Source organism: Gracilinanus agilis, chromosome 6 (assembly GCF_016433145.1).
Source record: "Gracilinanus agilis isolate LMUSP501 chromosome 6, AgileGrace, whole genome shotgun sequence".
In the NCBI taxonomy this organism is placed as follows: Eukaryota; Metazoa; Chordata; class Mammalia; order Didelphimorphia; family Didelphidae; genus Gracilinanus; species Gracilinanus agilis.
In genome coordinates this window covers 196,311,229-196,326,888 of record NC_058135.1, presented here as the reverse complement: position 1 = coordinate 196,326,888, position 15,660 = coordinate 196,311,229, and the positions used below count along the sequence as shown (strand labels likewise).

Sequence of the window (15,660 nt, the reverse complement as noted above, 5' to 3'; positions counted from 1 at the left end):
AGAAAGGATGTAGACTCCCCATTGGACAAGATGCTTTTAGTCTTGGTTGTGGGAATATGTCTGCTGACAGAGAACAGGGTTTCTAGATTCAATTAAGATTGGGGAAAATCTGCAGGTTCAGCTTCAGTTCGTTCAGAACAAGCTTGCCACTTCATCTCTCCTTGAGCTCCCCAAACCAAAGACCCCTTCTTTAGGAATCCTTCCCAGAACTGCCCGCTGTCCCCAACTACTGTTCTTGTCTCATGCTCCTCTCATGCAACATTCTATCCCCCCCCCAAAATTCTTTTTCCTTACCCTTCATCCTTACAACTATATTCTTTTTATGAAAGTTATTTAGGCCCAATACCTAAAACATGGAAGGACAAAGCAGAGAAGTATAAAAATCAGTATTAAAATACGATAAAATAAAAAAATTTTAATAAAATCCTTTCAAATAGCCTACAGCAATAATGCCAAGAAATTACTCATTATAACCAAGGTAGATTTGGACCAAGAACAGAAGGATGGTTCTATAGTAGGACAATGATCAACATAATCATAATATTTGATATAATTCTAAAAATGCTAGTAATAGCAATAAGAGAAAGAAATTAATAACATAAAGATAGCAAAGAAGAAATTAAATTATGCTGTTATACATATGAAGGAATTAAGTCCCAGGTTCCTACAGGGAATAAACAGTACAATCGAAATCTGTGCCCACCAAAGAGAGGTGACATGGTATAGTAAAGGCACTAGATTAAAGTGGAGTGAAAGGCACCAAATTAAAATACAGATCAGGCACTTATAACTTGTGCAGTCTTGGTCAAGTTTTCAGTCTCTCTGTGTGCAGGTAAAATGAAGAGGTTAGACTATACAGACCTCTATGGTTCCTCCCAGATCTAAATCTGTGATCCTAGGGCATTTCCCCCCACCTGCAAGTTCATGAGTTTTTCCACAATATCAGTTTCCTCCTTTTGCTGAACAATGTAAAGACAAATGATAGAGTCATATCCAGAAACTGATCTAGTAACTTAATCATTAGGAGAAAACTGAAGCACTGAGGTGAGGTTTTCATTTCTTCTTCCACTAATCACCCAATCAAAAAGCATTGAGTAAATGTTTGCTGTGTCAGACATCAAGTTAAGAACTAGGGATAAACAAAGACCGCAAAAAAAGCCTACATTAAAGACCTTACATTTTAATGGAGACAGCATGTAAAAAGATACATACGAAGTAAATGGGAATTATCAAAAGAGGGGAAGAAGGCTCTAGAAGCTGGAGTTGGGAAACTAGAGAAGCTCCCCAACAGAAAGTGTCACTGCAACTGTATAATGAAGAGAATTGAAAGAAAATGAAGAGCCAAAGGTAAAAAGAAAGCAGACAGGCAGTGTGAAATCACAGGCCTAAGAAGATGACAGCAATAAAGGATGTCCCCAGAAAACAGACACTATATCAAAAGACTCTGAGTCCTTAAGATATAATGAACTAAACTATGGGAGTTAGGACACGCATTCCTTTCAGTCCTCCCCATGTACAGATATTTTATTTTGATTATAAAACTCTTGTACCAGAAAGGGGCCTGCCCCCCAACTGCTTCTTGTCAATGCTTCTATCAGTCACTTTAATATGATAACACCCAAATATAGTTACATCCTCCATGAAATGTATATCTTTGGGTCCTTATGTATCCTGATGAGATGATATACATAGAATGATCATTAGGGAGGCTAATGTTTTGCAATGAATCAGGATGTGGAAAGTTAATATTAATTTGCTACTGCCTTTTGATCCCTAAAACAACATTTTGATTTTAAGGCAAAGAAATGTTTGATCTTAAGACTGAACTGGCTTCTCCCCCAGGCTAAGATATGGTGGAGACAAGTTCTTTGTTTTATCTATAAAAAAAGGATTCTCTTAGGTAATGAACGCCATGCTGGGAAACTCCGCAAAAGTAGCCATTCTAAATACCACATGATTACTTCTTAAAAATGGAAAACCTGTCTCTTGTCCTGATTGGGGTCCAAGTGCTCCAATCAGAGAGGTATGGGAAAGAGACATCACAAAGAATATAAATTGAGAGAGGAGACAACAAGTCAGCCCTTTCATCCTAGAACCAAGGGACTCTGACAACAATCAGCCAGGCTTGGGACTAGATCTTCCTGCTGTTGGAGGATATGGCCAACCATGCAGTTTGTGTTTTCTCTCTCTTTCTCTAGCTTACTTTGTGCTATTTAACAAATAACCATAAAATTAAGATAGTTTCCAGAGAATTTAATCATAATATGATTTAGACACAAAGGATGATACCATAAGCAAATCAGAGAAGCAGAGAATAGTTTAATTGTAAGATATATAGATAAGAAAAGAATTTATGATCAAACTAGAGAAAGAATTATAGGATGTAAAATGGACAGTTCTGATTGCATTAAATTTAAAAGTTTTTGTACAAACAAAATCAATGCATCAAAGGAAAGCAGGAAGGGAGAGAAGGGGTGTGGTTCGTCAAAGCAAGTATCTCTGATAGGTCTCCTTTCTCAAATACATATAGAACAGTCAAATTTATAAAAATAAGATTCTCCAATTGATGAATGGTCAAAGGATTTGAAAAGGCAATTTCCAGATGTAGAAATCAAAGCTAACTAAAGTCATATGAAAAAATTGCTCTAAATCACTCTTTATTAGAGAAATGTAAACTAAAACAACTCATATACCACCTCATATATATCATATTGGCCAATATGATAGAAAAAGAAAATAATAAATGTTGGAAGCAATGTGGGAAAATTTGGACATTAAAGCACTGTTAATGTAGTTATGTTCTGTTCCAGTCATTCTGGAAAACAACTAAGAATTATGTCTAAAGGGGCTCTAAAATCCTGTATTCCCTTGATCCAGCAACATCACTCCTAGGTCTGTATCCCAAAGACATTTTTAACAATGAGGGGGAAAGGAGGGTATCTATTTGTTCAAAAATAGCTGTAAGTTCTTTTTTTCCCTAATTGAACATTTTCTAAGGTAGAAATGTCAAAAAATGCTGGCAATAGAAACCAGATTAAAATGTAGTTGGGGAAATACTTAACAAAATTAATTTTAAAAACACATAGATAATTTTAATATATAGTTTTCTAAATCAATATTTAGAGATATGGTAAACTCCACAGTAACCACCAACTGAAAAATATCAGTTTACTTCCTAATACTAAAGAAAGGCAAAAAAGTCAAAAATGTCCTGTTCATTTCACATGCCAGTAAGGTTGTATGTAAGATTCCTCAAGCTAAACTTTAACAATATGTGAACCAAGAATTACCAAAAGGGCAGTCTGGTTTTGGAAGGGACAGAAAAATTTGAGACTAAACTGCCAACTTCATTCACTGGATTATGGAAAAAGCAAGGGAGTTACAGAGTAATATCTACTTCTGCTTCACTGACTGCACTGAGTCGATCACAAAATAAGGTATGTCCTCAAAGAGATGGGGACTACCAGATCATCTTACTTGTCTCCTGAGGAGCCTATCTGCAAGTCAAAAAGAAACAGAACTGATCATGGAATCATTGATTGACATAAGATTGGAAAAGGAACACTACCAGACTGTATATTGTCACTTTAATACTTTTATTATTTACATAATATATTTATTTAATACGTCATACAAAATGTCAGGATGGACGATAAAAAGCTGGATTTAAGGTTGCTGGGAGAAATATTAACACTTTCAGATAGAGTGATAATATCACTCTAATGGCAGAAAGTGAAGAATCAAAAAGTCTCTTCATAAGGATGAAAGAGAAGAATATAAAAACTAATTTGAAGATTAACATCAAAAAACCTAAGATCATGGCAACTGGTCCCATCATTTCCTGACAAAGAGATGGAGAAGAAATGAAAACAGTATCAGATTTTATATTCTTGGGCTCAAAGTTACATAACAACTATAGCCATGAAATTAAAAATCAATTGCTCTTTGGAAGGAAAGCTATGGCAAATCTGGGCAACATACTAAAATGCAGAGACATCACTTTGCCAACAAAGGTCCATATAGTCAAAGTTAAAATCTTCCTTGGCTGGAAGAGTTGGGTTATAAGGAAAGCTGAGCACCACAGAATTGATACTTTAGAACTGCAGTACTAGAAAAGATTTTTGAGAATCCTTTAGATAGCAAAGAGACCAATTTAATATTTATTAGAAGGTCAAATACTGAAGCTAAAGCTTATTTAAATACTTGGGCTACATAAGAAAAAGACAGGACTCACTGGAAAGTCCCTGATGTTGGAAAATATTGAAACAAAAAAGCAAGAGACAGCAGAGGATGAAATGGATAGATAAGAGTCATGGAAGCAATGAATGTGAGGTTCAAGAGCCATAGGAAGATAAAAGAAGGACCTGGCATGCTATGGTCAGTGGGGTGGAAAAGAATCAGGCACAACTGAACAAGTCAAAATGCAATACAGGAATCCTTATGTATATTTTAATCACCCTATTTCTATTTGATACAAGTGCTCTAAGGTATGCTCATTTATGTTCTACTCTTTAAAAGGGCCAATGGTTTGGGATGATATTGGAATTATTATTTAAATGTAATTTCTTGTTTTGAAGTGAACAGATTCAGCCATGATGCACATAAAAAATGTACAAATAAATATCTCTAGCAATAAGATCAGAATGCAAGTTTATATTTAAATATGCAAACTATAAAACAGTAAGATATTTAAAGCAAATACTTACAGTCTTTCCAGAAGACTTAATCCTGAAAATGAACCATTCTTCAACTCTGATATTTTATTGTTGCTCAGAATCCTAAGAATAAGAAGAAAAAATCAGATACTAATAAACATACACCACCCCCCTCCATTTCTGTTTCAAAGAAATCTTGTCACTTATGTGACCATGAGCTTCCATTCAAGCAAGAAAAAAAGACTACGTGCAATACTTACAGATAAAGTACAGGATAACAATATAAAGAAATGTTGAATAGAGTAGTAATCAAATGGTATTGAGAAATATCACAATAATTTTTAATAATTACGTAGTAGAGGTAAGAAAGTATTCAAAACAGCAATAGGATACATCAATTCAATCACCCTTGAATGTTAAGTTCATCTTCTCAAATCACTTTTTAAAAGTCTCCCTCCTTTTCTATAACATACTAACTAGTATTTAACTTACACGAAATGGCCCTATAAAATCAACGTCCCACAAGAGAAGTGAACGATTGTGTTCTTGAAGAAATTAATGAAAAAGCATTTCTATAATGCTTTCTATGTGCCAACACTATCCATACAAATAGAAAAAGCCAAGCAGTTACTTCTCTCAAGAAGTTGAAAATCTACTTATGGGAAAACAGCATCTAAGTTATCTAGCCTTTATATAGTTCTTTAAAGTTCAAGAAGTATTTCACATGTTCTCTTATTTAACCTCACAACAAAATAGGTGCTATTTTATCACTTCACTTCTTTTATTTGTTTTCTTACAGATGAGCAATCTGAGGCTGAAAAGGTTTAAGATTTTCCCAAAGACACATGACTAGTATCTGAAATAGGATTTGAATTCCAGTATTTTGATTCCAAATCTGGTGCTCTATGCACTACACTACATACATAATAGTTCAGCTGCAGAATAAATAATATGGTCCAAAAATTCTAACCAAGAATGAAGCACCAAAGTAGTTAAGAAATCCCAAAGAACCTTAAGGTTACATCAAAAGATCAGATGACAGTGTCTGTGGGTCTGGAGAACATAAGAGCAAACTTTAAGGCCCCAAGGACCTTTAGACACAGTGGCAAAAAAGATTATAAGGCCTGGTGGTCCTCCATCTTGTCATCAAGCCTTCCAGCTTATCAAGTGATGTGGACAGCTGTGTTCCTTTTTTCCAAATGGCTACCCAACATTGAGTTTGTCACCTGGATAATGGTTTAAAAAAAAAAAAAGGAAAAAAAAGGAGGGGCACCCCCACTCACTATTTCCCAAAGGATCTTGTCTATATGTAGTATAGAATTTTTTAATAAGGATTTTTAAAGATTTTTTAAGGAATATAACCTACCAAATACAACCTAGCATCACCTCAATTTATTTTATTACTATAAAACAATATTCATTTCATTTCTTAAATAATAGAAGTTGACTAGTTATCTATTTCTGAGCTTTATAACAGTTTGGAAAATTCAAATTATGATTGACTAACTTCTTTTTTCAAGTAGGGAGGAAGAAGTATTTGGCTCTGGAAATTCATTGGTATGAGATTTACCAATTTGGAGAGCTCTTCCTAGAATTGCAGTTCATCCCTACTTTAGTTTTATAATTACCAGGGCACTGAGAGATTAAGACCTTTATCACTGAGGCAGTATATGGAAAAGGGAGGAATAAATCCAGGTATTTCCAACCCAGTTTATCCAGTATATTGAATCTTTATCTAATTTATTGCTATTAAAATTTATTTTAAGAAATGTTCCTCTGTCAGTCTGTTTCTAAGGCAACTCTTTCAAAGTTTCATTGTATTGTACCCTACACAAATGAAAAACGTACAAGTCAAAATTGTTAGAAAGTAATCGCTCTGTGGAAAAATGATTATCTATGTTTGGTGACTAAAATGAGCAACCTTTAAATACATGAGTGTATGTGTAATACAACCAAATCGAAAGTGGAAAAAAGTATATACAAATAAAAACAATTAAAAAGTCCAATTCCATTTGCATCATGACTTTGTCTATGGCATGAAAAGCCAAATGAAGAAATTGTTTCTGAAAAGCTTTTTATAAGGTAGCTATTTCTCTGAAGAACAGTGAATGACATATTCACTCTGACTTAGTATTACTTCAGCAAAAAGAATGTCAGTTGCTTAGTCATAAAGGTTTAGTACAATAAATGATAGGTTTTATTGAAAACAGTAAAAAGTAAGATATTTTATCATATTTTAAAATGTTATAAATGTAACCTTAAAAAAATTGTTTACAACCTCATGTTAATATATTCAGTCTATACATTACTTGATATGTTTAAGGAGTTGTGCAAGAAAACAGGATTGGTATAAATAAATCTATCTACTAGACAGGTTTTATACCCTATTCTAAAACTCAAAGTCTATGAAACTAGGGAATGCATAATATTATGAGTCATTATAAACCTAAAAACTATTTGTAATCAATATTTTTGCTGACATTTTAAAATTTCAAACTTTCTAGAAGGCAACTAAATGAAAAAATATAAAACTTGCACAAAAGTTACAAAATTCATATATATATATGCACTTCTGTTCTTCACTAATAATGCACTATGTGATCTACGGACAGTGCCTCATAGTCCTATTCTGGTTCAATGATTTTGAATTTAAAGAACCATCAGAGAGAGTTTGGGGCCTTTCTACTAATCTTAACACAGTACGGAATGAGTTCAGCTCTTGAATGGCTAAATCATTTATAACAAAGCCATGGAAAAAGAAATAAAGATTTTCAAAGAGAAGCACAAAAGAAGTCAAAAGTATTAAATTAAAGAGTACTCAATGTACTTGCGATCTCTACACACAGATGAGGATTATAATATTTCCTTTCTAATGAAGAGTAAAGTTTCAACAAGTGACCATTGCAGTATCACCCCATGAATAGCATCAAATAGAGGAGGCCACTTTGTGGGATAGATGTGAACTGGTACCACAGGAAGCTTTTACCAATGCTTCTAAAACATAATAAACTTTTTCTAATATACTGGTTTATCAGCTACATAATAACAGAAACCAAAGTAAATCTGACAATACATGAGGAAAAAAATGTTTTATGCTCTGGAGTTCATGTCTTGAGAGTCTTAAGAAAATTGAGCCCATTAAGAACACAAAGCATACCATTATACTGAGGGGGGTCAAAGGGAATTATAGAAGGTTATTAAACCTTACTATTTCACTTTAAATTCTACATTAAAAAGTCTTTTTTTGTACATTTTGCCTAGGAAATAGCCTTCAATTAAGTCAAGTGGGTAATGGAAGGGTGACACATTATTCACAACATGTGGTCTGACTTTTTTTCTTCGTGTAATTATTCTATCAAAAGATAGATCTTCACAATATTCTATCTGCAGAATAAAATTCAAAATAAGAACATGTTTATATTTTACTGTATTCTCATTCAAAAACATGAAAACTGAAATAGAGAATGTCATCTGTCCAAAATTATGGAATGAGTCAATGACAGAAGGATGATTGATTACATCACCCTAAACTTATAGCTCCTAATCTTTAATTCTGTATTAAAAAGTAACTGGGAAATGTTTAACAAAATAAAAAGGTAAAAAAATGAAACAAAACATAGATAATGTTAACTTGTGGTTTTCTAAATCAATATTCAGCCTGAAAGATCCCTTTCTATTTTAGTATGATACCACCACTGTACACAAACCTCAAAACATCAATTTCATTTACAGAGTTCCATCTTTTTAGAAATTTTATGAAACCTTGACATTATGACCAAATCATGTTAGCAACCCCAGAATAGAATAAAAGGATTGGGCCCTGATTATTGGTATCTACTAAATAGCCCAATTCATAAAGCCAACAGTCAATATCTGGTTTGAGAAAACATTTGATTCCTATGTTGCCCAACTCTACCCAACATTTTTGTAGAAAGCACATTTTTTTTAGCTCCAAATACCAAAAAAGGAGTAAGAAAAGGAGTTTTCTATCTATAGCACACAAAAAATGATGGTAGCAATGTACATTCCCTCCCTACAGGTTTAACAATGTACATTTATTCCCTATAATTAACCTGTAACCCATTTATGTACTCTACCTCTATTTTCTCAAAACTTAACTTTGTCAGGCTTGGTTAACATACAGAGCATTACTGCTATTAAATTCTTCTCCTGGTTGATTTAGGAAGGAGAATTTTAGAAGTCATCATGTTCATGAAACCCATGAAATTTTTCCTTCTAAATAGTTCCCTCTGCTTAAGAGAACTTTAAGAAGACATTTACTCATGCTATCTAGTCAGCCAGGTGCTAATTTGGCTTTATTTATACCAAAGATACATTAAAGCGACATATTACAATTATTTATATCTGTTAACAATTTCTGATTTGCTTAAGTTCTGGCTATGGTGGATATACATTGATTTAATATTAGATTTATTAGTACTATATTGTTTTCTAGCAAATGTATGAAAATGACAATTGGAAACCTGGATGATATAGATATTATTAGGAAGGCTTAAAACTTTCCCTAATTTGTCAATTTGGTTAAAGGTAGTAGTTTTCTTAAATCCAATTCCTAGTATTTAAGAAGAAACCTATAATTATGTTGCCTCCAAATTAATGTGCTCTTCCAGAAGCACAACTTTTTTTAATCAGATTCTATTTAGTTAAGTGAGATAGATTCTCTTTTTCACCCAGTCCTAGGAGAAGTAAAAGGTATTATTTGTAAAGTCTTATATTGCTTTGTGATAGGACAAATCTGGAATAGTGAAAAGCAATATAGTATGATATAGTAGACAAAAATAAGGGATCTTAAATCAATTCAAATGTTAACTCTCCCTTTTACTCTATATTCAGTATCTGATTCTTTGTTTTCTCTTTAGAAAATGGCAATACAAATAACATCAGAAAGTTTGGGGAGTATCCAAGAAACAACTGAAAGAACTAAGAATGCTGAGCTGAAGAAAAAAATTTTTGAAGATACACAATAACTTAAAATATCTGAAAGCCTGGCATGGAGGAAAGAGAATACACTTGTCTAGTGCCATTTTATGGGGGGTGGGGAGGGGGGGGAGAACTAGAGCCAAAAGGAATTCCAAGAAAGGTTTATGGTGAATCAGAGAACAGTTACCAGAAACAGTAAGTCAGAAGAAGGTACTGGTATTCCAGTAGAAACCAGACAACCTACTTGTCAGGTAAACTTAACATAAAAAAGATTCATGCATTGAGTTATGACTGGGTTAGATGAGTGCTGTGGTAAAAATTCTGAATCCTTGACCTTCCTTACCATGAAAGGCATACAAAGTGGAATTTGAATAAAGACCTGTTCTTACAGAAGAGGCCGGCTTAATATATGTGTGTATGTGTGTAATATGTAAACAGTATATATACATGCATGCACATATATGAAATACATGTATATTCATTGCATTATGTTTACATACACAAAACCACACATACATATGCACAGATTTTGCGAATATACGTAAATACATACATACACAAAATATGTATGGAAGGAGGGAGACAACTATATGGTATTTCAAAATTGCCCTAAGCCTTTTGGGACACCCTGCATAAACATACACACACCTGTCTATGCAAAAATAGAAACATGTGCATACACATACCATAGCTTGAACAAATTAAAATGGCCCTCCAACTTTTAGAACATTCTACATACACACACATATGCAAGTGTGACCATAGCTGTCACCCCTTCAAATCAATAAGTTTGTAAGGTAAAAGAAACTTGAATGGGCTATGCATTTACAATTAAACCACAAAAAGTCTAATATTAAAAGAGCATCCCAATTTAGGAAAACCTCTACTTAGTCATATAACTTTAGGCAAGACTCTTTCACCTAAATCAGTGATGGGCAAACTTTTTAAAGAGGGGGCCAAAGGAAAGGAAATGCTCATCTGTCGGTCTGTTTCTAAGGCAACTCTTTCGAAGTTTCATTGTATTGTATCCTACTAGTTGTATTCGTCAGATTAGGAATAATGTTGCAGGAGGGATAGAACATTTCAGGGGGCTGTAGTTTGTCCATCACTGACATAGACCAATGATGGCAAACCTTTTATAGCCAGAGTGCCAAGTGCCAAGCCCCAGCCCCATTCCCACCTCCACCCCACCCCGCCCCCCTAGAGATTGGGTGCTGTGCCCCACCACCACCAAGTACTGGGTGTGCCCACCCACACACACACATATGGGGGAGAGAGGAAGCACTCTCATTGGGCTGCTGGGTAGAGGGGCGGGTGAAGTGAAGAATGTCCTCAGCCAGTGTAGAGAGGGAGACAGGAGGGACCCAAGCACAAAAGAAACCAACCTAAATTTTTGTTAAGACATGGGTTTGGGAAAATAATGAAAGATAAATATACAAAAGTAGAAGAGACTTGTGAGGACAGTATCGGGAACAAAAAATTCCAAGTAACTTGAGGCTGACAATGAATGTGAAGGAAAAAGAGCCATGTTATGGAGAAAAGATTTTAAAAAGAGGTAAAACAATTGCATAGCACCAATTAATAACTAAAAAAGGAAGGCAAAACTATTAAACCTTAATTTGCTTTGTTTTATGCTAAGGAAGATGGCCTTTGGAATGGGAAAGCCAGATAAAAGAGAATTCAGAAATTTGAAACTAAGACATTTTAATTTCTAAAACTGGTAATATCAATAGATACAAGAAACCAGAACTCTTTAAGACGTCCCCAATAACTTTTTAAAGCATCACGGGTTCCTGGGGCCAAAAAGTTTTAAAAACTACTGCCTTGGAAGATGGACGTTATCATTCGTTATCAAGCCAATGTCATCAATATAGTACACCTGGATTTTCAACAAAGAATTTAAGTCTCTCCATGTGAAATTGTGTAAGAGACAGAGATATGAATTAAATAATATATTAAGGAACTTGTTGAATAATCAGACTTGAAGAGTAATCAGTCATTAAAGAATCACCATCAATGTGGAGAGGGTTCTCTAGTTCAACATCTATCCTTAACCCCTGCTCCTGACAACATTCTAATCAAGGACTTCAAGGATAGCAGAGATGGCATGCTTATCATATTTACAGGAGACAAAATTGGGAAGGATAACAGAATGACTGTTTTAAAAAACTGCATCTTCAAGCTGCCAGTGCACTCCACCCCATTACCTCAGGGAGCCAAGGAAGTTAGTGCTGGCATTGGGCAGCTGGGCAAAAATGTCCTCAGGCTCTGGGGAGAGGGGGAACAGAGCAGGGCATGTCACGTCTTCCCCAACACAGCAGGCAAAGAGGGATATATCATTATCTTTTCTCTAGGACCAAAGCTATGTAGTACGGTTATTCCGAGTTAAACCTTGCTTTATCATTTTTAGGATTAATATTATTTGTAAGTATTCTATTTGATGTTCTTTAAAGGGAAGAGCTGGGATTTGGAACTAATTATTTTGACTCTAAATTCAACACTTTGCACTACGCTACTTATAAAAGAGTGCTAGAGTCAGTTTTGAAGGATCTTTATTTTAGATTAAGTAATCTAGATTTAGCTGGGATACATAGAAAGTTCTTCGGTATGGAAGTAAAGTTAAGTGTTTATTAAGTGTCTATTCTGCTAACACATAAAACTTATAAAGCGTGAGGATAACTGAGGTAATTGATATAAAGGAATTTGTAAACCTTTAAAAAAAACTTAAAAAGAAAGAATTGGAGAGATGTTGTCTTTCTTGGTATTCCTCCAGCCTAGTGTGGTGCTTGCCACAGAAACTGTTTAACAAAGATTTGCTGATGGAAACCAATGAGGAAGCTATTATAATAGTCTTTTCAAGAGATGATGAAGATCTGGAGTACAGTGGTATGAGTGGAAATGGAGAAAAGGTAACAATGAGGTACTTTGGATGGGGGAAAAAGGGTGTCAGGCTACCTCTGTAGGGTCCCTTCTAGTTATAAATACATGAGCACCCTTATAAAATGAGAATTATTACTCACATAGAATCAAAAGGATTTATAAATGGATCAAATGTTGACTGAGAACCAAAGACAGGTCTGAGGTTGTGTCTGGGTAACTAGAAGAAAACTGATAACAGGAAAGTTATAAAATAGGGATATTTTCGAGTTAAGAAGACCATGCTAACAATGCATAATATAAAATTTTCAACAAATAGTAAGCATTAACTAGTTCATACACTGTAGAGCATCACAAGTCTGTAAACTAGACTTGCTTCAACTAACAGATATAAGACTAACATTTTTAAGAACAACATATGCTATATATGTTTTAGCTCCAGAAGAATTTGTTGATACCTCATTCATAAAAATAAGTTATTTCCTAAAATATGGCTGTAAATTTTTATACAATTGTTTTCCACTAAACTTTCATCAAAATAAAACTTTGGTCTCAAAACCTTTATCAAAATAAAACTTGGTCTCAAAGCATAAGAAAATTGCACAATATACAATAAATAATCTAAAAGTTATTTTAAAGGAATTGAAAATTTTATGATAAAATAAATAAAATTAGAATACAAAAAATAAAAACATCAAAAAACTGGGATTTCTGTTTAGAAAGATATGTTAAATTATGCTCTATAAGATCACAAGACTATAGATGTATAGCTAGAAGAGTCCTTAGAGGTCATCTAGTCCAATTCTCTTCACTTTACCCATGAAGAAACTGCAGGACAGCAAGTTCAGTCCATTTGTTCAAGGTCACAAAGTGAGACCCAGGATTTTGAAACGAAGTCCTCTGGTTTTAAATACAACACTCTCTCTAATAGAAGAACAGGCACTAGTTATTATTGTTTCAAAGTAAGAGTTAGCATCTTTTTTATTTTCAGGGTCAGTTACCAGTCAAAGAACTGAGGTTTATGTGTTCTAAAGAATACACATACAAGCTATTTAGCCATTGCCAAACTGCTTGCAACGTAAGATTACAAGTTACAGACTGGTCCAAGATCTGCATTGGTGAAATAAGATCAAGAGTTCCCTACACTAACAAAATCAGATCTCAACCTAAAAAGGAAAAATTTTTAACTCTAATTTTGATCCAAAAAAAATGGGCTAGTTGATATAATATTTTATTATGTCTATTAATTACGGGTAGCTCTACAAATATAGATCAAAATCAGGAGAGATTAGAGGCCTTCGGGAAAATCTTAATGTAGGCTTGAAGTGATTATACATTTAACTTACATTCATTTTTTCTAACAGATCATACTATGACTCAACATAATACTTATCAAAATAATCAGTCTACAAGCGTATCTTTTTTAAATTACAATTCAGTTTATTGTACTTCATAGTTATTTGTTTTTGTTTTTTTACAAATTGAAGGTTTGTGGTAACCATATTGAACAAGTCTACTGGAGTGATTTTTCCCCAAAGTATGTGCTCACATTGTGTCTCTGTGCACATTTTGGTAATTCTGGGAACATTTCAAACTTTATTATTATTATAATATCTGCTATAGTGATCTGTGATGTTACTATTAGAATTATTTTAGGGTGCCATGATCTGAGCCCATATAAGAAGGCACACTTGTTGATAAATGTGTGTTATGTGCTGACTGAACCATCAACTAGTATTTCCCCCCTTCTCAGGATTCCCTATTCCCTGAGACAGAACAATACTGAAATTGTCAGTTAATAATCCTATACTGGCCTCCAAGAGTTCAAGTGAAAGGAAGAGTCAACTGAAGCTTCAGTGTTACCTTATTTTAAGAAACTGCTACAGGCACTCTAACCTTCAGCAATCAACACCTTGATCAGTCAGCAATCATCATCACTGAGGTAGGAACCTCTACCAGCAAAATGATTAGCAATTTTTATAAATAAAGTATTTTGATTAAGGTATGTATGTACAGTTTTTTAGACTTAAGAGTATTGTACACTTAATAGACTGATGGGCCAAATGCAGCCCCTTGAAATGTTCTATTCCTAATCTGACAAATACAATGAGTAGGACACAATACAATGAAACTTCAAAAGAGCTGCCTTAGAAACAGACTGACAGATGAGCATTTCCTTTCCTTTGGCCCCCTCTTTAAAAAGTTTGCCCATCACTGGACTATAGCATAGTGTAAACATAATTTTCATGTGCATTGGCAAATCAGAAAATTTGTGTGACTTCCTTTATTGCAATTTGATGAAAGACTGGAGTCAAGAAGAGAATGGGGGAAAGATGCTACGCAGCCTTGAGATGCAGAGAAGTGAAAACCAAACTCACAGAGAATAACCTCTATGGAGAGAAAGGCAGTGAAGGGCTTGAGGACAGAAGGCTTACAACTGTAGCTGTGAAAAGTAACCTAAGAGATGCTGTTATTTGATATAAGATACAAGAGAAGAGTAAAAGGATTATCTTCAGAGACATTCTCTAATTTCAGCTAAACTGAATTTTAGCTTCACTAAAATTAGATAACAAATCTGTAGTTAGCACAAGCAGCACTAGGCTAGTTGTATGGACTTCCTCTAGCAGGATTCAGAAGCATAAGTAGAAGAGCGAGTAGACTGTGGGATTAATTCAGGGTTAGTGTTTGACATGGCATAAGTGACAGGGGGCAAGGGATTCAAGAGTAGAAGACAGTATAGTTTTCAATTTAACAAGTGAGTTAATACTGGAAAGGAGGAAGTGAAGTCAAAGTAGGAGTTAACTGCATGGGGATAATTTTGAGAAGAGGAACTAGAGATTATGGTAAGGCTGAAGAATAGGTCTAGAAACACAGGGAGAGATGGAATAATAGAAGGTTATGATATTATAAATAAATTTCAGAATTCTTGGTTATGAGACTAAAATGTGACTATGGTGAAGTGAAAGCTATAGGAATTGAGAAAGTTAAAGAACTGGTAAATTAATGTATTTGAACGTACATTAATATATGTCAGGTACTTTCTCCACAAGAAAGGAGAAAAATAACCTGGGGACCAGTAGATCACCCTACCAGGAACTGTATCAGATAATATATTTGGAAAGAGCAAATGTCTACCCAGAAATGATTTTAATCAGTGGCTTAGATCCTTGCCATATGTGAATTAGTC

The 15,660-nt window shown here is 34.3% G+C and overlaps 1 protein-coding gene across 1 annotated transcript in view; it reads right to left on the bottom strand.

Annotated features, from left to right (window-relative positions):
* Positions 1 to 15,660, bottom strand: part of ADGRA3 (adhesion G protein-coupled receptor A3) — a 175,040-nt gene that overhangs the window by 140,365 nt on the left and 19,015 nt on the right. The window contains exon 2 of the mRNA XM_044681394.1: positions 4,707 to 4,778. Coding sequence (XP_044537329.1) covers positions 4,707 to 4,778 — 72 coding nt within the window. The remainder of the gene's footprint in view (positions 1 to 4,706; positions 4,779 to 15,660) is intronic.